Consider the following 21,302-nt stretch of genomic DNA (forward strand, 5'->3'; position numbering starts at 1 on the left):
AAAAAGAATTTGCTTTGATCACATACGTGAAGCAAAATCTGTGGAGCAGTGTGGGGAAATCTAATTACAGTCTTTTAAAAATGGACACATGCCCCCCAGTGCTACCAGTCCGGTTTACAGCAGTCCAAGTTGTGGAAGGAAGTCGTGCATCGTGGAATCACATCACTCAGCCTGATACCAGGAGTAAAGGATGTGGTAAAAACCTACAGCTCGGCAACTGCGCCTTCAAAATAAACCACTATTCGACTGGCTTTGAATTAGATGAGACACAAATGTCTTTACATCTGTCTAATAATAAAAAAAACCCGATTGAGTCGCTATGAATTAAGAGAGACAGAAAACCTTTTGGAGTTGTCTTATCTGGTGTAAAATACAAATCTGGCAAATCAAACACTGCGAATAAGGGAGCGACTGAAAGTAGCTTTTAGAAATGCAAAAATTGCAAAACTCCCATTCATAATTTATCTAACTTTACCTAGCCGTGTTAAACGCCTGTTTTGTGTGGGCGTTACAACAGTTATGTGTGCTTTAATTTGAAAGCAACTGCCGGAAGTTGAGTCTTCTGTTTGGGCTAGCTTGGCGCCGTCGTAAGAGTAGATGGAGGTGAAATTTCTCGCTGGAAATCGATCGACAGCAGACAGTTCACAGTGTCACTCACACCGCGTAAGCATGTCACCATGTACGGTGTCTTTTTGACGGTGAAGCGGGATCGTTTCCATGATGGCGACCACCGCAGTACGGGCCAGTGTGAAAACTTGAGGAGAAAAGTTTGAGCACGGAACAGGAGTCTTTTTCTGAGACTTTCTCTGTTGTTACTAGCGTGATAAAAAACAAAACAAAAAAACCTAACATGGCATACTCAACTTTCGTTTCGTTTGGGGCATTTGCTTTGAGTTTGTACTTCGGCGTGTCCTATTGTTACTTTTCCATACCGCTGAAAATATACCCAGGGAAGTACAACGTCTCATCGGATGTGAATTTGACGTCTCTTCGGAGAGTAGCGTTAAAGTCTGATGGAAGCGGCCTCTCTCTGGCCTCTGATCCCACCGGTACCGTGAACTTTCTGGACATGGTGAATAATTTGCAAGGAGACTCTGGGAGAGGCTACTACATAGAAATGTCAATCGGTACTCCTGGTCAAAAGGTAATGTAGCTCCTGAGCTCCTGTCTGTTTTAACTCTCTGAAATATTTTTTACGTTTCTCATTTAGACTTAAACGCACCACTTGTGTCAGCTTTCCACTTTAATCACTGTATTTGCGCTGTGTTGTGTGTGTGTGGTGTGTTTTTGTGTTTATTTGTTTTTTCCTGGATGCATTTGTAGTGTGTTTACTGTGTATGTGTGAATAGGGGCTGGTCCATCCACCATGTGATCCAGTGGTCAGAAGGTGGGCTGGGTGTGTTTGTTTTGACTCAGGGCCATGGATACCCATCTATACAGCACTGTGTATTTAAATATGCTTTTAAATGTCTGTGTAGGTCATCTTGAACGTTTGAAAAAATAAGGCAACAGACTAGATCTCTATTACCCAAGAGGCTTCTTCATTTCTAAAAAAAAAAAAAAAAAAAAAGAAAAAAGAAGAAGAAGAAGTAGTCAGGTATTTAATCCCCAGTGGAGGGTTGCCCCCTTTGGAAGTGGTCCTCAGGGTCCCTGATCCACTTGGTCATGCGAGTCGTCACATGAGCCAAGGTGGGAAGGGTGAAACTACTGTGAGACTTCACCCCACCACATCTTGTGACCTGTTGAGGTCACCTGGTGCAAGGTGTGAGTGGAGATGAAGCCTTCATCGTAGGTGGATGATAGCTGGTGTCGTAAGCCAGCACCAATGTTCAATCACTGACTCGTTTAACAGCCATATTTTTTTTTCAAGCTATTAAGTCTATACTTCAAAATATGAGGTTTAAATTTACCCCTGCAGCAGAGGGTCATGGGAAGATAAGTATGTCTAGTACATTCTTACTTTTAGGCTCGCCTGGGACCACGGAGGAAGGATAATATAGCTGTGAGGGTGCTTCAGCCTCATTATAGCCTAGGGGTCTGTAGACTAAACCCCCACCACCAACACCAACACTCTTTCTCTGGCTCACATGCACTCACATGATGCTGCCTGCGAGGACCAGTGTTTCTTAGCAGGCAGCTGACAGGGATTACCAGGCTCCCAGGCAGCAGAGAGCACCCCGAGAGTTGTACAAAATAGCACTTGCTCTACAGCAGGGATATTCGTTGGCTGCTATTCTTTTGGTTGCAGAACTTGGAAATGCGTACGTGTAATTTATTAGAACGTCATTTTTATACTGCTTGTTATGTAAAGCGCCTAACAAGATCATATTAATAATTGAGGAGGACTAAATCTGGGTGAGCTGGAGCTCCCGTCACTATTAAAAATACATGAGGCTTTAAGGGTGGCAGCGATTTGCCTTTGTGTTGTAAAGTAGTTGTCTTTGAATTGGAGCTTAAAGCAAAGGTGAATTATCTCATTAGTAAGTTGACCTGTTGCCCCGGGGCATCTCGAGTTAAACAGATCAGAGCTTTTAAGACTCTTGGGCAGCACATCTCAGTTTCTCAGGCTCACAGAGACTTTTCTGCACTACCTGCCATGTCGCTGAGGATAACATTGCAGCACTTGCCAGAGTACATTTCCCACACTTCCTTATTATCAAGTCACAGTGTTGTATGCTTAATGACTTATGTCCTAATAGAAAAGAACACTTTATAGTGTTCCCCAAAGAAGAAAATTCCCCCTTACCCTTATTACTTATCATTATTCAACAGGTAAATGTATAACAACAGATTATCAATCATAAAAGTCAGTCAGTTAAGCAAATGTCATCAATGCATTAGCACTGGAACTAAGATTACTATTCAGTTATATTCAGCATATTGGTATTTTAAATATGTTTCTCTATTGGGAGGAGTATGTATGTGTCAGTGGTGGCTCACCTTTACAAAACAGTAAATCAGAAAGGGCGCAGTCTTTATTATGTTTTTTTATTACAGCTGTGTGTTTCCTACTTTGTCAGAAAACTTTCTGTGCAGAGAACATTCACAAAAAGTTAATGACATGTTTAGGGGTTTGGCTATTGCCATTTAGTTTTTTGTTTCTTTGTTTTTTGTTGAATTGTTCACATTTGGGTGAGATTATGGAGTGTTTTTTTAAGGCTAGCTCGCTTGTTTAGCAGAGTGGATCCATATTGCTGCATCAAGCATTAAAACCACCTGAAAGCTGAACTTGATACAGATACCTGCTAAACAGCCATTTTTATTATTTGTTCGCGTTTAAAGTCGTTCTTGCACAATTTCCAGGATGTTAATATTACGGATGTATGAACATAATTGTAGGCTCAGACTTCTTTAATTGGTTTATGATGCACAGTAAAGATAGAGGAAGCTTCACCTCTTGATCTTCTGGTCTTTTATGTTCCTGTTCTGTCCGTAATTATAGTGAAACCTTGCCAGCAGAGAGCCATCTGCTTTGGTTCAGATTGTTTATGCGGTGGCAAAATGTCGTGTAACTCGATACTATTGAGTTATACTCTCAATATTATTCTAACTAGATGATGATGTGATTACAGGGCCGCAGTGTTCAATGAGGCACTATTCAAATCAGCCACTAATTGCGGCATCTGTTAGCATGTGGCACACACAGGCTGAGTGTTGGCTGGAGAGCCTCACATCTGCTAATTGGTACAAACAGGTAGCAGATGCACGCTGCCTCCATGGAGCTACCGCCAATTAGACAGCGAACGCTCAACTGCAGACTGCCTCAGCAGGGGAAGAGACTTGCCTGAAGCTCTGAAGCTTGACAAAGGGAGGATAGTGTGACTAGTAAAAAGATAGGTGGTGTGGGGATAAGGAACTGCCCTTGCTTTCCCTTCTCGCTATTCTCCTTCACCACAGGATATCAGAATTTTCCAGTCAGGCCTGTTTGACTGGTTCAGGCCTTGTGTGAGTGGCCTGCTGCCATCTGCTAAGGTGGCAGAGGAGTTTTGGATGGCACAGTGACAGTGGTGGGACAGGAGCCAGCGCAATGAGGAGGAACTGATAAGCCCGGCTCAACAGGGGTTTCCCATGGCTGAGTGAACCAGTCGATAACATGTGGTTGATAATTACAGACCTGCTTTCATAAAGGCCAAATGAACCTGAGCACGCCGGTGGGATGTCGGCTACAAGGAAATGATTAAGAAAGTTTGCGCTCATAAGCAAACAGTGTAGCGTAATGGTCAACAAGCGTTTATCTGAAATGTAATTTAAGTAAACTACTGCCCGCTGTTGTGGTGTGCCTTAATGTAAAGGCAAACGCAACGAGGCGACAGTCGATCAGATGTTGAAACCGCTGTTTACATTTGAACATGTCTAATGAGCTGCTCAGTTTTCATAGATTGCCACGAGTCTTTGTTGCTGATTCATCAGGTGGCGTCGGGGCATTAGGTTTATGACCCCCGCCTCGGTGGCGAATGCTTGCCAGCGAGTGTTAACATGGCCACAGCTGAAACATGAAGGTGACAGAAGTCTGCTGTTTATTTGTTCCTGCTCATTGACTTGATGCCTGGAAGACAACTTGATCTCAAGTGCTGTTAACTCGTCCCCACTGTTCACATGACACATACCAAACAACTGGTTAGGTCATACAGTCATGAAAGCAGCTTGAGGCTGTCGTGTTTGACTCTCAGATCACACATTCAGTGAACACTTACGTCCGAGGTGCATTGTTAATGACGAAGACCTTTCACACCAGTTTGTCCAACACTAGAACTGAACCAAAAGTAGTGCCGTTGCAACTTCATGTGTATCATTTCCTCTCGTGTGTGCTGCTAAAATAATGTTTACAGACGTTATTAAAAATGTGTAATTAATTTCAGCTGCAACCAAGCTGCGTTTTCTTCCTCCAGAGAAAATGTCCATTTACGGTCCTATATGAATCTTTCAGATGGGCACGAAACGCCCCTAAAAGAGATATAACCTTCTTTATGTTCGGCTATTTTTATGGCCCATTTCCCTTTCATTGTTTCCTTGAGAACTGTTGTGTAATTTACCTTTTGTGTTTTCATGCTGTGGGGAAATTTCTCACATCTATCTTTCTCCCTTCTCCTCTAATCATATCTGCAAACAAACTTTAATGTCTTTTTAAAGCTTAAAGGCTTGTGAATGCATCCCCCTGTGCTTAGCTGTCATTCTTTTTTTTTTTTCTTTTTTTTTTTTTACCATGTGATTCTGGGGCCATGTAAGTGTGTGTGTGTGTGGGGGGGGGGGGGGGGGGGGGGGGGGTGTAACAGATAGCTGGAGTGATTGTTAAAACAAACTGTGCCTTCTGTTTTCCAGCTGAACATCCTGGTGGATACAGGCAGCAGTAACTTTGCCGTGGCTGCAGCTCCACACCAATTTATTACTCATTACTTCAACACTGCACTGTGAGTGGCTGGAATACTGCCTGCTTGCATTTTGTAATAACTGTAGTATAACATAGTAAATACATTCAGTTTTTGTTATATATAGCTTTGTAACTGTTTACATATTCTGTTTTTTTTCTCCTGCTTTTAGTTCCAGTACCTACCGTTCAACCGGTCGCACTGTAGCTGTAAGGTACACCCAAGGCAACTGGGAAGGTGAGCTGGGAATGGACCGCGTCTCTATTCCCAGAGGCCCAAACGGGACCATCAACATCAACATCGCCTCCATCCTGTCTTCTGATGGCTTCTTCCTCCCTGGGATCAACTGGCAAGGCATCCTGGGATTGGCCTATCCTGTGCTGGCACGGGTACGGGAGATACTCATTTACAAGTTTGCGTAAAGTTATTAAGCAAAGTCATTGATTTCTGCCCAGTGTGACATTAACTAGTAAGAAGCTGTTTTACACTCTAATGAAAACAAAGACGACACTCAAAGGACAGACATTTTGGCACACTCATACGTAAATTGTGAAAAAAGTGGGGATTTGATTTATTTCATTTGTGTTCTGTTCAACCATTTTCTTACACTTGTCCAATTCAGGGTTGTGGGGGCCTGGAGCCACTGTCATAGGGTGAAAGGCGTGGTATACTAGACAGATTGCCAGTCTATCACAGGATTAACACAGAGACACATTCAGGTCTACAGCCGTATAAAAATCGCCAGCTAACCTAACATGTATATCTTTGGACAGCGAGGAAAAACAAAACAAAGTACCAGCTGGTGGATTTGAACCCAGGACCTTCTTGCTGTGAGGCAACAGTGCTACCAAAGCACCACTGAAGTGCCCAATAAAAGCATTGATTACTAAAATAACATAAACTAATTATATTGAGTGAATCCTCTGAGCTTGTCCGGACAGGCAACGTCATTCTCACTTACATGCCTCCCACTCCTCACGTCACATATCAAACACCCTTCCAATTTAGCAGTCTACTTAAGCTGCAAATCCTCTGACTGCTGCCTTGAGTCACTGCTGTTTTAACCCCTGGAACAGCCCCAGCATCCACCTGTGTTCTCCGTGGGATATTTGCTCCTTACTCGTCAATTTCTTGGTGTGTCATATTTGCAGAATGTCGTTTTTGGAGCACAAACACCATATTGAATTCTGTTTCTGTATGAATCATTGCAAAATGATTTGGCTAATTAAAGTGCTGTTTTCCATGTATGTGGAATTAAACACAAACCTAAGGATGAGAGCAGAAGGAGGAAGCAAAACCTGAGAAAATGTGAACATGCAGGTTTCATAAAGGGAATGTGACAGCAATGCATGGCTTCCTGCTCGCCTCCATTTCTGTTAAACCACTGAATAACTTTGCGGTCTAATCTTATCTTAATGTCGTCATCGACCTTTCACATAAAGAAGAAAACTTGTTTGTGATATAATTACAGGAGTGTGTGTTTTTCTTATAAAATGATGGGGTGAGGTTATGTTGTTGCTGTATTTTGTCATCTCTTACTTCCATCTCCCCTTATACCATAGATGTGAATTAATCAGTTTTCTTTTTTCAAAAGAAGAGCTAAATCAAGGTGCTTTACCCAGTGTCAGCTTTTTTTAACAGATTAATCTCGTCTTAAAGGAGCGTTAAAGACGTCAGCGCAAACTGCACAATACGTACCTTCATTCTGCGCTGACTGCAACAACCTTTGGGATCAAATGTCAGTGATTGTGGAGCCGATACGCTTACACTGACCACTTTGTGCTGTTGGTGACTCCTGAGTGCTGAGGTTGAACTTTCTTCCAGGCTGTTTGTCATGCATGACATGGTGACACTGTGGAGGAAAACAGGAGTGAACATATCACAGTCCAAACTGATGATACACCGCTGTCACATAAAAACATATTTCAGCATTTCCATTCAATAGAGCTGATGTTTGAGGTGATTGATTTTCTACGATGTTGTGTGTGAAGCTTTAACAGTCTGTGTAGTTACACAAGCTAAAGGTATAAAACGCAAATGTAAAGGTTTCACTCGATCAACATTATTTAACACCGTCTCGCGTCTCTCCACCAGCCTGACTCGTCTGTGGAGCCCTTCTTCAACTCCGTGGTGAGACAGCTGGGAATTCCTGACGTCTTTTCCCTCCAGATGTGTGGTGCTCGACTGTCAGCCGGCAGCGAAACAGACACTACGGGCGGCAGTCTTGTGAGTAGTCAGAAGTAACACCCCAAGGAGGAGTTTGATTAGATAAAAACATTGGTTTTAAACAGTCTTTATATTTTGGATCTCTGTCTGAGATTTTGATAGCTTGTGTGTGTGACCAGCACCTTTTTATAAACGTCATAGCTGATGTCCTTCATGTCACTGTGTTTCCACATTGGAAGGCCTTTCTACTTTGACTGGAGCTAATTAAGCTAAGATAGCATCCTGCTGAGAGCAAGTCTGTCGCTGTAATACTTTCGACCTTGGTGCCTCGCTCACCGCATCTCCATCATGTGACCCGCTGGTGCAGACAGATGGATAAGATGGCAGGGTGCTTGTGCGTGTATGTGTGTTTATCGACTGTGGTCTGTCAGAGTGTGGGCACAGGGATAAACATTTGCTAGAGTGTATTCTTGTTGGATATTTAATGTGGCACACTTGACCTGGTGATGATTGTGTGGTTTTATCCCTTCACGGTGGTGAAATTTTCTGCCCGAACATCCACTAAGAATGTTTTAGGCCACAAGTCATATGCTAAAAATTAGAGATTCTCACACAAGTCGGATACAACGATGAAGCAACAACATTATATATCAAAGAGGTCAAAGGTCACAGGGATATCACAACGTTCTGTGAAGCACTTCTGACTAATATTGATTAGGATACTGAGGGAGAGACTGTATTTTAAGTAGATCTAATTGTATCGATATTTGTAACAGCTGATTTTAAAAAAGATAAAAAGGGAGACGGTGGAAACACCATAGTTTTTCCACCACATGGCTCTCTGCCACTCCCTCTGTTAGCAACATGTTTTAATGCCACAAACAAAAGCCGAGCAGAGCGTGAATGAGTACATAACTATCATAATGCACAAATAAGTACACATAACAAATGTTAGGGAAATCTGTTGTTTGTGTTTTGAGTGTTTGGAAAAAAAACAATTGGTCGATATGTCAGAATTAGATCACCAAGTATCGGTATTGTATCTGTCTTAAGAATCCTATTCCTATCAGGCTCTAATTTTAAGTTTAGTTAGATACTGAAGTGGTGAAGCTAAACAGATATGTAAACTGCAACTTAGCTGATTTACTGAGGCAAAAAAATAAAAGGCAGTAATTCTGGTTATCTTCTTCTCTTAGATAATGGGTGGGGCTGAACCAAGTCTGTATCGAGGCTCAGTGTGGTACACCCCTATAATAGAAGAGTGGTACTACCAGGTGGAGGTGTTGAAGCTGGAGGTGGGAGACCAGAATCTGAATCTGGACTGCAGAGAGGTAAAACTTCACAGTCTGAATCGCTTCTCTCACCGTCTGATCCTAACTCCACACTGCACTATTTCAAAGTGAACTGTAGCTTTGACTTGGAAGTTGACTCACAGCACTTGATTAACTTGCTGTGTCAAGGTTAAAACACTGAAATGTAAGAGAAGCTGAGTAGGAGTGCTGCAGAGCAGTGTAATCCAGTTTGTCTGCTTGTGAAAGAACTTCCTCATTTTATATTCTTTTGTTTGCTCAAGGTCTTCCATAGGAGCCCGTTGCAGCGAGAACAAACCCTACCGCACGTCACTCTTTCTCTCTTTCTTTCAGTATAACATGGATAAAGCTATAGTCGACAGTGGGACGACTCTGCTGCGACTTCCTGTCAACGTCTTCAATGCATTGGTAGAAGCCATCATACGCAGCTCTCTGGTATGCTGCCTCTGCTCCACAGACAATGATGAAACATGTTGTCAGAGCAAAGATATGCAGGGGAGAATAGCACACACTCACTGTTCAAGGACGTAGTAGCTTTAAGTGGAGGGATCGAGGGTTTTTTTCCTGTTATAAAAATATATGTGTGTGTGTGTGTGCGCTCCATGCCTTTGTTTATTTACCATTAGGCTTTGCACATTTCTCACCTTTTTGTAACTGCACACAAACAGTTCCCAAGGTTAATTTGAACTTGGAGGCAACATTTTCAATTAAAGCAGCCACATCCTTGCAGATGAATACAAAGTAGGAAAATGAAAGCAGAACATCAAAACTTGTTTTGGTGCTATGTTGACCTTCTTTTTCTGTCTTTATCCTTTTTATCCTTCGCACTGTCTCTTTTCTGTCTCTGTCAATTTCTTACTGTGACTCTTATTTTCTTTTTCTCTTTCCTCCTGTGTGTTTGTTTTTTTTTTTGTTTTTTTTTAAATTCAGATCGAGGAGTTTTCTTCAGGGTTCTGGGAAGGCACCAAGTTAGCATGTTGGATGAAGGGAGAGAACCCCTGGAGGTTTTTCCCTAAGCTGTCCATCTACCTGAGGGCCACGAACACCAGCGAGTCGTTCCGCATCACCATTCTGCCTCAGGTGCCAGGCACATATATAATCATATAATCATTATAATCATTCCTTCTCTAGAGCTTTCATCAAACAAAGACAAACTCATCCTCATTTCTTGTCATCTCACAGCTTTACATCCAGCCAATCACGGACGTTGACGGCACGCTGGACTGCTTCCGTTTTGGGGTGTCGTCGTCAACAAATGGCATGGTGATCGGCGCTACTGTTATGGAAGGCTTCTACGTAGTGTTTGACCGCACTCAGCGGAGACTGGGCTTCGCACTCAGCAGCTGTGCAGGTCAGGGTTCATACTGGTGCCACTTACTGCAGTTGTATGTCTGTAAATATTTCGCTTTTTATGAGAAAGCACTTCCTCATAGTTCTGTGGAAAAATGAACTTTGGCCAAGCCTCCCTCCCTAATACTAAAGTACAAAGTTCATTTTTGTTGTGTACTGAGCAAACACTTTTGTAGGCTTAAGGTTGGAGGCTTGTGACAGCATTTAATGTCTAAGCAGGGCAGGTAAAATAAATAAGAAAGTTAAATGCCATTGTTTAAAAAAAAATAAAAAAAATACAAAAATGATGCCTGAGCCTGCCATCGAAGACTACGAGCAGCAGTGTGCTTGATTAAAAAGCTGGGATAAAGTCTGGAGCCTGGCTGTTTAATGCTCTGTATGTGAGAACAAGAATTTCAAGACATCCTGAAGCCAATGTGAAGATTATAAAATAGGAGTGACGTGAGCTCGCTTGCTGCAATGTGTTAATGGTCTGTGTCATTTGGAGGCATGAAAGAGATCATTTATCTAAGCAGGTAAACAAGGCAATAATTGTGCATGAATAATTTCTTCCAGTTCCACCAAATTCTATTCAATTTTATTTTTATGGGCTAAATCACAACAACAGGAACCCTCAAAACGCTTTATATTGTAAGGTAAAGACTCTACAATAATACACCGAAAATCTCAGCAATCAAATGACCCCATTTGAGCAAGCTCTTGGTGACAGTGGCAAGGAAAAACTCCCCTTTAACAGGAAGTAAACGTCAAGCAGAACCAGGAGGGCAGCCATCTGCCATGACCGGTTGGCCAAAGAGGCCATATTTAGCTATTTCTAAATGTTCCTTAAACAAGGAAAAACAGGAATGAAAAATAGATTTTGCACAATTTAAAAGCAGCAGTTGTTCAGTTAAATGTTTAAATGTTTAAAACGTTCATTTGCTCATTGTCAAGATAGCCTCAGCTAGCGCTCAGTCCAGCAAAAGTTCTCTTCACCTGTCTTTCCAGCTTTTCTCAAACATTAGCTCACAGTCACAGGTTAACTCTTTTTATTTGGCACTTGTTAAATTTGTATTGAATGAGAGCGTATGAGTGATGCTAACTTAATGCTGCTTTTTTGGTTTTATGAGATAATGTTATAAGACCTCTCTCATACGTCACTGCAGTGAGCGATGGGGTGGCTCTGTCAGAGATCGAGGGACCCTTCTCTGCAGCGGACGTGGCGGCCGACTGCTCTGGCGGCCCACTGAAGGAGCCTCTTGTGTGGATGATATCTTACGCCCTGATGGCAGTCTGCGCGTTGGCCCTCCTCATCCTGCTGCTCATGCTCATCCTGCCCTGCAGATGCGGAAACCGGAACGGTGAGATCACGGACGAGTCCTCGCTGGTACGACACCGCATCAAATGACTGAGAGGGCAAAGTAGAGCGAACCTGGGGAAGGGACAGTCGGACAGTGAGCAGAGCGCCTCCACGAGAGGCTGCACCGACCAATGACACTCGACTTAGGATTTTTAGACTGGACTCATCAGCTTGGCCCACGGAGGCAGTCGCACAGACAGATCAACTGCCTCTTAAAGGGAAAAATCCCCAAAACAATTCTTTAAAAAAACAGCTGTTGGTGGTGAATTTGTATTTTCTTGTTGGTTTTTTTGTGGTCGTGGCCTCTCTTTGACGATGATAGTTTGCTAATGTTATGCTTATGTTGCCTTAATCCACCTACACAGGCTGGTGGAGGCACTCAAATCATAACGGGGCTTGTTCTAATTAGAACTGCTAAAGGTATTCTGAGAAATCTAGAACTTCAATAACACTAGAAGGTGAACAAAATTATTAAAGCAGTTAATAAGTATACACACACTAACCATCACAGCAGAAATCAAAGAACAGCTCAGCGGTGCAGACAATCACAGCACATCCAGAAGGAAGGATAATAACACTGATATCATCTCCATGCAAAAGGTGTTTTCTAGGTTTCTAAGCCTTATAAACCAAAAGTGCCTTTGTGTTTTTGTGGGGGGGGGTTCAATCTAATGCCAACAACGGGATCTATTTCTTGGATCTATTTTGAAGTTTTCCACTCGTCTGTGGAGTCAAATGATTACCCAGAGATATTACATAAAAAATAAACTAATTAAAGTAAAGCTGCTCACTGGTAATAGGAAGAATATGAAAAGTTACACTCGTGTTTACAGCGCCTGTAGTGCCTTTGTGGTCTCGGCTCTCTGCTAGAACAGTATCAGCAGTTTGGGACTTACTCTGCTGAATTGCACTTCCAAAGTCGATCAAAGTGTTATATAAAACGAAAGATCAATATTTCTCCATCTGTAATGTAGTTTATTATTTTAATGTAGCTATACCCATTCTGTATACCCTCAGCTTTATACTTAAGTCTCTTTGAATGTGATTGTATCATCATCATTATTATTATTATTAATATTGTAATTATAATTATAATTATTCCAGATCTTTGCTTTCTGAGACTAGAATTCAAAGGGTGTTTATACTGCACATTTTATACAAATCATATACAGAAACACTTCAGCATTGATTTCCTTTGTTACTTGTGGGCTTCAGTTAACGTTCTAGCAAAGCAGACATTCCTGTCTGAGATAAAGAATCGACTTATTGAATGTCATTTTGCAGTCTGTTCGCACCAGTGACATAAGGTCCATACACAGTCCACAGAAGATGCTGCGCCACAGTTCAGCCTCATTCAGCTTCCTGTAATCTGACCCAAGCTGCACTAACATGTCTGAAAAAATGTCAATTTGTGAGACTGTTTCACTGAAAGTACACTTGAATCTAAAACTGCTCGCTTATTTATGAGTGTATTTTTTCTGTGCCAAAAATTGTAAACTGTGTTGTAAATAAAACAACTTGTGACAAATCAAAGACATCATCGTTTTTAAATCATTTTTATTTCTTTTTGGATGAGAAATACAACAAAATAAAACGTACTTAAATGTAGCTTATAATAGATAAAGTGATTTCAAAAAGTAACATAAATTATGAAAAAGAAAATGGCAATAATTCAATGTAAGTTTTTCTCTGTATACGTGTCGGGTTGATACTGCTGTAAACAAGTACAAGTCATCTGGTTGTGTTTGAACATTATCTGCATGTAAGTTGATAAAGCTAATAGCAAATATTTTTATGCTAACACAAAAGGTCAAGATGAATATAATTACTTCATAATCATCACAATATTAGAGCTGTAACAGTTATTATCTTGATTAATGGTTAAATGTCTCTCATGTAGTCTTGAGCCGCTCTTCATTTCTGCTTAATTTGCCAAAACACATGTAAACACAAATAGAAATACAGTAGATAAGGCAAAAACAGAGTTTGTACAATTCTAACAAGCTTGAAAGGTAATGTATGTCACCACCTTTACCCGGTTTTAACACCGAGTAAAGACTAGATCTTTTTTTTGGATGTCTTGCTGCTTAAAACCTTTAACAAAAGGCTGTACTTTATTTTCTAAAAAGCTGTGACTGCCTACAGCTGTTTTTCTTTTATTTAAGAAAAAAATAAGAAGCAGTGTCATTGTGGTATTTTAAAAAGCTGTGTCATCAGACTCATGCTCTGGCTTCCTCAAAGTACCCTGCTCAATTCATGACACAAATGTTGAGAACTACGAGTCAAATGTTCAATAAAGCTTAATGCTACTTGATGTCAGTGTTGCTAAGCATACGGCTGAAACGTACACTGATACAAATGATTGATTAGAACAACTTTTAGTTGCCGCTATATGAGCTCATCATTTGCAGAGGGACCTGTTGCTAGTTTAGTCTCTCTGACTGTTTCTGAGAGTAAAGTACACAAGTTTCACGACTCAAGGTGTGCTTGGTAATTTTGATAGCTATTGAAACAGTTGTGGGGCGGAAAGTGGCTTTAAAGAGCCTTCGTGATTTTTGGTGATTAAAGTTCAGTCATTTAGTTGCTTTACTCCAGCCCATTCACTAGCTGAGACCACATCCTCATGTAGGTTTGGTATTTCTAGTAGATAATTGCAGATTGCACGAGCATGAATTGAGGCTGCTGTTTGGGGGAAGGCCTCAGAGGGGACTTCCGGGTTGGGCATATCCCGATGTGCTAATGAGAGGTGAATGAAGTGAAAAAAAAGGAGGAAGTGTGTGGGGTTGTTTATAGACGGAGAGCTGGGAGGGCTGTGAAATTCAGATAAATGAGCCAGTACACACCCAAGAACCCAGCCCCAGATACTGAGAACCACCAATACACCATCGGGTGGGGGCACCAGCCACTGGCAGGGAGTGTGGCTGGGAAATAGGCCCCACACCTGGGGGAGCCTGACATGTTCTGAGAGAGAGAGGTGGAGTCTAAGACCTGACCTGAAACACAGATATTTACTGTGTCACCTTCCCCAAGACCTTCGGTGTCTACATGCAATTTAAAATTGAGAAGTGGGCACCGACACCAGAGGTGAGGCTGAATGAACAGACCCCCCTCTGGACGCTGTTCAGTGTGCCCACCCCCAAGGCCCTATATGTATGTGTCATGAGAATGAAAGTCATGAGAGTGTCTAAGTTGTGGAGGAAAACTAAGGTACAGGCAGCCATGAGGGGAGAGAGAAGGAGGGTCTCACCTGCACCTCAGTGACACACCTGCATCCCAAGCCCCTGTGTGTGTGGAGGGGGGAGGAGCCAGCTTCCTCGCTGACCACCAAGGGCAGCGAGGCGCAGGCTCATACAGCCCGCAGCCCTTGGCTGCAGCACCACCGACGCCCAGGAGCCCAGGGTGACCCGTCCGACCACACCACTCTTTTGTCTCTTTTAGCTAGGTGCTGTTTTTAAGCTTATATGATTCACAACTCAGTCTTCAGTGGCTTAACAAAATAAAAAACATTGCTCTGAAAATGATCAAGTACAAGTAATGGAGTCTAAATGAGTGAAAAAGCAGCCAATGTCCAAAGAAAAACCTTTAAAAACCTTCAGAAGACCTGGAGAACTATTGATCAAGACCACTTTATAAAAAGTAGGAAAGACAAGAAAGTATGCTCACACTTTGGAAGCAAAATATGAAGAAATGAGGAGAGGATCAAGACTTTTGCACAGTACTTTGTTTGAATTTTTGTTCCTTCTTTACAAGAAAAAAAAAAGCTTTGTAATCCTCTGCGGATGATAAAGGCGAAGGATACCAAAGACAATGAAACATAATGTCAGGGCACGGATTAACCTTTTGGCTTGTCAAACACTCGGACAAATACGATTAATCACACACAACACTCATATTAATATCCTAACTTGGCGTCAAGGCCCTGCTGTGATTCAGACATACGGTGTTTATCATTACATCCAGCCTCCAGGTCAAGCTGTACAACTCAGAGCACCAGATGGGTAAACCTTCTTATAACATCTGGTCCTCCAAAGAGATTAAATCAAAAGGTACATAAAGTGCATGAAATCACACAGAGTGAAGTTAAATTTGACTTTTAATCAAAGTCTAATCTTTCTTTATATTTTACACTTGGCCTGTTCATGAGTGCCATTACAAAATCTCAAAACGAATGAACCTTCATCTGACGGTGGATCCAGTCCGGGAAGTATGCGACGTTGCCGTAAACACCCGGTGCATCCTGCCCAGCGTACTGTTCCCCCCAAATGCTGTCACCTATGAGCCACCATACTCCATCCATCAGGGACACCAGAGGGCCGCCGCCGTCAGCCTGAGACACAGTTCAGGAACAAACAAAGGGCAATACTAACTTACAGTGACTTTGAGAGGCTACATGAGGACTTTTGAGGACAGTTTTAGGTCTTTCATGGATTTCTGAGGTCAGTGAAAAAGCTCTAAATCATCCAAATAAAAAGGGGATATAATAGTCAGCTGCCTCCTCTGGGCTCTAACTGTACATTCACTGCTGACTGTATAAGTGGATTGTTAGCAGGCACAAAAACGAACAGTTTATTTAAAACGGTTGCTGCACACAGAACATAGTGCTGGACTTGTTTGAGAGCGCCGCAAAAGCAGTTACATAAGAGCATGAAAATGTTTTGGATTCTTTGATGAACAAAAACTGCTTTTATGCGACGGTCTGTTTGGACTGGCTGAACTGCAAACACTATTGGAGCGCATTGTTCTGAGTCTGCATTCAGAGACTCTATTCCCACTAAAACTGAAGCATTGTAACCTCGAGGTGGGTCACACTGTGGACCTCTGACACTCAAGGACACTACACAGCTAAACTGATTATCATATCCTGGGATATCCTGTTCGTGTAGGCGATGAAACTGTTGCACTCTGCAGCATCTATGAGAGACACCTGAGCCTCCATCGGGTATGGAAAGACAGAGTCTGTCAAAAAAAAATACATAAATGAATATATAAAATAACGTTCAATCACTTGACAATGAGTGCAGGACTTTGATGCCATCTAGTGGTAGTAGGCGGCAATGAGCACCAATACTGATTCACTAACTACAGCTGCCTCACCATTTGCTCTGTGACCAAATCGTGTTATCCAGCACTTGTGATGAGCAGTGACTTTCAGGCCCACGTTTGGGAGGCACACAGGTCCGATGTTCCTGAAGCCTACCGAGGAGTAAACATCTCTGCTGTAACGTGTTTAACACAGGACAAGCTGCTGCTGTTAACAATGGTGTCAATGTGTGCACTCTTACAGCCTCTCTGTACAGACTGCCACTGTGTGAACAGCTTATTCACACTGAGGGTTATACTCAGCTGACAGCTTGCTAGTTTGCTAAATGTAACGCTTACTGAAGTAACAGTCCCAAATGCATCCACTGAGGATGTGCATCTTCCAAAATGTCAACAGGTCTCTGAAACCCTTCAACAAAAGTTATTTAAAACTTCTATGGATGCACTTTTAACAAGAACGCCTTATTCTAAAATATATGGTGCCATGACTGGCTAACAATGCCTGGTTATTAAGACTTCTGGTTGAGATTAAGGAACTGGGGGGAAAGACAACTGATTAAAACGTGTTAATATGGGATTAACTTTGCTGAGTCCAGCTTAGATTTATGCAGTAAATCTGTGGCTGTAAATCTGTATAAGACAAGATAAGATATACTTTACTTATCCCAAAGTGGGAATGCAGCAACTCAAGATTAGAAACAGCCTAAAAGTAGAATGAATATAAACACAAGCACAATAACATAATATACAATCTGGCAAAACAGAGATATCAAGATAAAACTACTATAAAGAAGCTAAACAGACTCATTGGCCACTTTATTAGGTACACATTTCAGCTGCTTCTTAAAGCAAATATCTGAATCATGTGATGTATATGGCTCATGTGACAGCAACCCAATGCATTTAGGCATGCAAACGTGACAGGGTGCTGAGGTTTGAACTGAACGGAGAATGGGGATTTAATAGGTGATTTAAGGGACTTTGCACACGAGAGTTAACTCATATTACTCGTTACAATCAAATTATGCAGAAGAGCATCTCTGAATGTGCAGCATATCGAACCTTGAAGCAGACGGGCTACAGCAGCAGAGGGTCACACGGTCAGCTATTGACAGGAAACTGAGGCTACAGTTTGCACCTGCTCAACAAAATCAGGCAGTAGAAATGTTGCATGGTCTGATGTGAGCCAACATTCAAATAGCAGGTTCAGATATTTTCCTTTAAACCAGGGGTATTAAACATGAGGCCCAGGGACCAGATTTGGCCCAGCATTGACCTCAATCTGGCCTGCTGGATGGCGTTGGGAAAAGGAGGACATAAATGTGGGAATTTTAACTGTATTTTCACAAGTTTTACAGCTTTAATAAAAAACAGTACACCAAAGTAATTAACTAATTGATTTCTGCAACTTTATACATTTATTCTTACAATTTAAACCCATGCTGACAGATTTTTTTTTTAGTTTAGTAAAGCAGCATTTCTTCACCATGTAAGAAAAACTGAGAAATAATGTTGAAATCACTCTTTTTTGTCCTATATTAGGGTCTCTCATTTATTAAATGTGTAGGTAAAATTTTTAAACTTACAGAAATCAGATAAGATGAAAGTGGGCTGTATGTGGGCCGCAATATAAAAGACTGGTTTCTTGAACATGGCAGTGAGTTCACTGAACTCAAATGATCTCCACAGTCACCACATCTCAGTCCATATTAAATAATAATTAATAATTAATAACTTCAATTAACTAAAAGGTGGTTATAATAATGTAATGAAGGGCACCTGTCATGTCCAAAGGTTGGGAGAGCTGGCTGTTGTAGCCCTCATGAGTTATAATGCGATGCACCGAGTAAGCAGGGTTAAACAGAGGGCCTAATGGGTCCACTATCCCAGCATACTGCCCAGTCTGCAGGACTGGTGGCCCTGCAAAGGTGTTGGGTGAGCAGCAGAGATTTGATTAATGCTGGATCAAACCACGGTTACTGAAGGGTGGTGAAGGTGAAGGTGGAGGACTCACCAGGTCACACACTGAGCAGCAGTGACTATCCAGTAGGGGGAGATGATGGTTCCTCCACAGCGGTGAGAACCGGCAACCTGGAGGCTGACTTGCCAGGGTACAGCCCCAAGGGAGGCCAGCTGTCCTGCAGAGGCCCTGCTGGAGTTCACCCTGCTTCCTCAGTCTGAAAAAGGAGGCTGCTGTTAGAGCATTCTACAGCTACAGGCTTTCAGAGAGACAAAACTAATTTAAAAAAACTTTAAATGTTGGAAAACATCAATAACACACTGAAAAAAACCAGCTATCCTCGACTATGGAAACAACTCCCAGATTGGATTCAGGAGACAGACAACCTCCCGCTTTTAATATTAGGCTACAAATTTTCTTTTTGATATGCTGGATGCACTCCACTATTACATTAAATCATTAGTAATTAGCAACTTTTGGTTCTCGCTATACTTTGCCTGTCTTGTCTCTCTCTGCTCTCTTCTCTTTTGCCTTATCCCCAAACTGAGCCTCATTTTGCCGGAGGTTTCTTCCTGCTAACAGTGAGTTTTTCGTTCCCACTGTCGCTCTCACTGAGGTTTGATATTGTAGAGACCCTACACTATTAGAAAGAAACCTCAGCTAACACACCGCTTTCTGTGATCCAGCACATGGTGACAGTGGAGGAAAAACTTGTCACAAGTGGAAAGTGGGTGAAGAGGCAGCCAGTTGAGAGTGAAGCACACAAAGGACTGGCAGTTAACAAGGGAAGATAAATGCTTCAGTCTACATATTATCTCATTATCTCATCATGAGGAATATGGATGATTCCAGAAAAAACAAACCTATAAAAGCATCAAACTGTTCCGTTGTATAAACTCTGACCTTGTTTTCAAAGATTGGAAATCCAGATGAACAGAGTTAACTTTCTGGGATTCTCTCACCTTCTTTTATTGAGCATGCATCAAGATAACAACTAATGAGGCTACCTGGGAACAGGTCAGCAGCACCATTGGGTGTAAACAGAGCTTCACCACTCTGTGAAGAAGTATGGTTTTAGAGGATTTTGGGGGGATTTCATCATCTATTGACCATAATTCAGAGAAGTCTCTGTAGGGTAGAGAGTTGAAAGTTGGGTTTGACACCCCCAGGTGGCACTGCTTTAAAAGCAGGCATGATCCTGTGATATAAATCCCTGCAGTTGATCAGTTATCCTAAACATAAGTGTGATCCAAGGTAAACTTCGAGTCATGCTGTTGTCTTCTCTTGGCTCCAGCTCAGTTAAGATTGGCTAAGGTGAGCTAAAAAACTGTTCTGTGGGAATATCCATTTTTTTGGAAATCCCAGAGAAGCTTCATCTGCTGGCTAATAAACAGAACGGATGATTGCATGGGGCACTAGAGCACACAGTGTGGGTAATTTACACATATGTGAATCTCATTAGGGCTTAATAGTATATTCAGCTTTTAGGGCAGCATAACGCTTCCACGGAGAAGATGTCTTTTCCAGAGAAGTCCTTAGTTTTGCTCATTTCTGCAAGACAATGCAAGGTGCCAGTAGTCCAGATGAAAAATGGACCCACTTGCAGTCCAGACCTGTCCCCCTTTGCAAATATTTTGTGCGCTATGAAGCAAAAAACACAACAAAAGAGGCTCCAAAATGAAATCTTATCAGCGCGAGAATGGGAAAGCATTAAACTTTTTAAAAAAAATGTCCACATTTCATTTGTTGTTTTCCAAGTTTTTCTTTTTTGGAAACCAGCTTTATTGAACAAATCTAAAGGTGGAGGACAGAGAAGCTTTTTCTTCCCACCATGAAGCTGCTTACCACAGTTAGCTTCGTCCTGGCCTGCAGGACAGTCTGTAACCCCATCACACCACTGGGACTCCCACTTGCAGTTCCCATCTCCACATTTAATCCCATGAATACAGGATGAAGAAACTGGAATTCAAGACAGGAACCAGAAAAAAAATCAGTCTTCCAATCTCACTAATGTTGACTCAGTTCACTAAATAAATCCTTCACTTACAGTAATAGGCAAGGAGGACTCCAGCCACCACCAGCAGCAGCAGCAAGGAGATGACAGCAGCAACAGTGAACTTGATGCACCTGTGTTTGAAATCTGACAGAAGAGCGCTCACCGTGATTGGAAACCCACTCACACTCAGCTTCACGATTACATTTTATACACAGAACAGTTTTTAATGAGACTTTTTGTTACAAGCAGCGTCCAAATGACGTGCCTGGTATCTGTACAGTCGTGTAAAGTATTCAAACTGTATTGAAAGACACTCAAATACCTTTGTGCTTGGGGATGGAGGGACTGATCTCAGGCGGAGGCTTCAGCGCCACATTGTGAACATACTGGGGTTGAACATCTGATTCAGCGAGCAGGAAGCTTCATCTTCTCATATTAACGGATGACGTGAGGACAAGCGTCCAGATACTTTTGGCAGAGCAAAAGTGTTTTTGTAAAGTTACAATACTTAAAATAAATTGAAAGCAGGTCTTCTTCTCAAGGCTGATTAAATGCAGATTAAAACTCACCGGACTGGTGGTCATTTTCTGTTTAATCATCTGTATTTTGAAAAAATTGAAATAAAATCCTCCTGTGATAACTCCAGCAGCAATCTTTCACTCAGATAATCTCACCCACATCACTGCCAGCACCTCCGGCATCTCCTCCCAGGCTCCGCTCTGCTCATTCTCACATGGATGCGATCAAATAAAGAGTTTGTATGAAAACTGTCACA

General features: G+C 41.9%; 1 protein-coding gene and 1 pseudogene across 2 annotated transcripts; one reads left to right on the top strand and one right to left on the bottom strand.

Moving 5' to 3' along the window:
• Nucleotides 1-577: 577 nt before the first annotated feature.
• bace2 (beta-secretase 2) lies at nt 578-13,084 on the top strand. The gene is made up of 9 exons (XM_084950197.1): nt 578-1,144; nt 5,320-5,408; nt 5,539-5,755; nt 7,461-7,592; nt 8,729-8,863; nt 9,176-9,277; nt 9,773-9,922; nt 10,025-10,193; nt 11,338-13,084. The coding sequence occupies exons 1-9, from the start codon at nt 851-853 to the stop codon at nt 11,577-11,579; spliced, it is 1,530 nt and encodes a 509-aa protein (XP_084806323.1). The 5' UTR covers nt 578-850; the 3' UTR covers nt 11,580-13,084.
• Nucleotides 13,085-13,922: 838 nt separating this feature from the next.
• LOC146373997 (transmembrane protease serine 2-like) lies at nt 13,923-21,228 on the bottom strand (annotated as a pseudogene). The gene is made up of 10 exons (XR_014802165.1): nt 21,202-21,228; nt 21,097-21,100; nt 20,850-20,927; nt 20,579-20,671; nt 20,377-20,490; nt 18,546-18,742; nt 18,317-18,465; nt 16,690-16,747; nt 16,370-16,566; nt 13,923-15,868 (listed from the first exon to the last, which is right to left on the bottom strand). The product of XR_014802165.1 is annotated as a transmembrane protease serine 2-like (transcript).
• Between the last annotated feature and the right edge of the window lie 74 nt (nt 21,229-21,302).

Source organism: Perissodus microlepis, chromosome 14 (genome assembly GCF_051167445.1).
Source record: "Perissodus microlepis isolate ML-2025 ecotype Zambia chromosome 14, ASM5116744v1, whole genome shotgun sequence".
NCBI classification, from domain to species: domain Eukaryota; kingdom Metazoa; phylum Chordata; class Actinopteri; order Cichliformes; family Cichlidae; genus Perissodus; species Perissodus microlepis.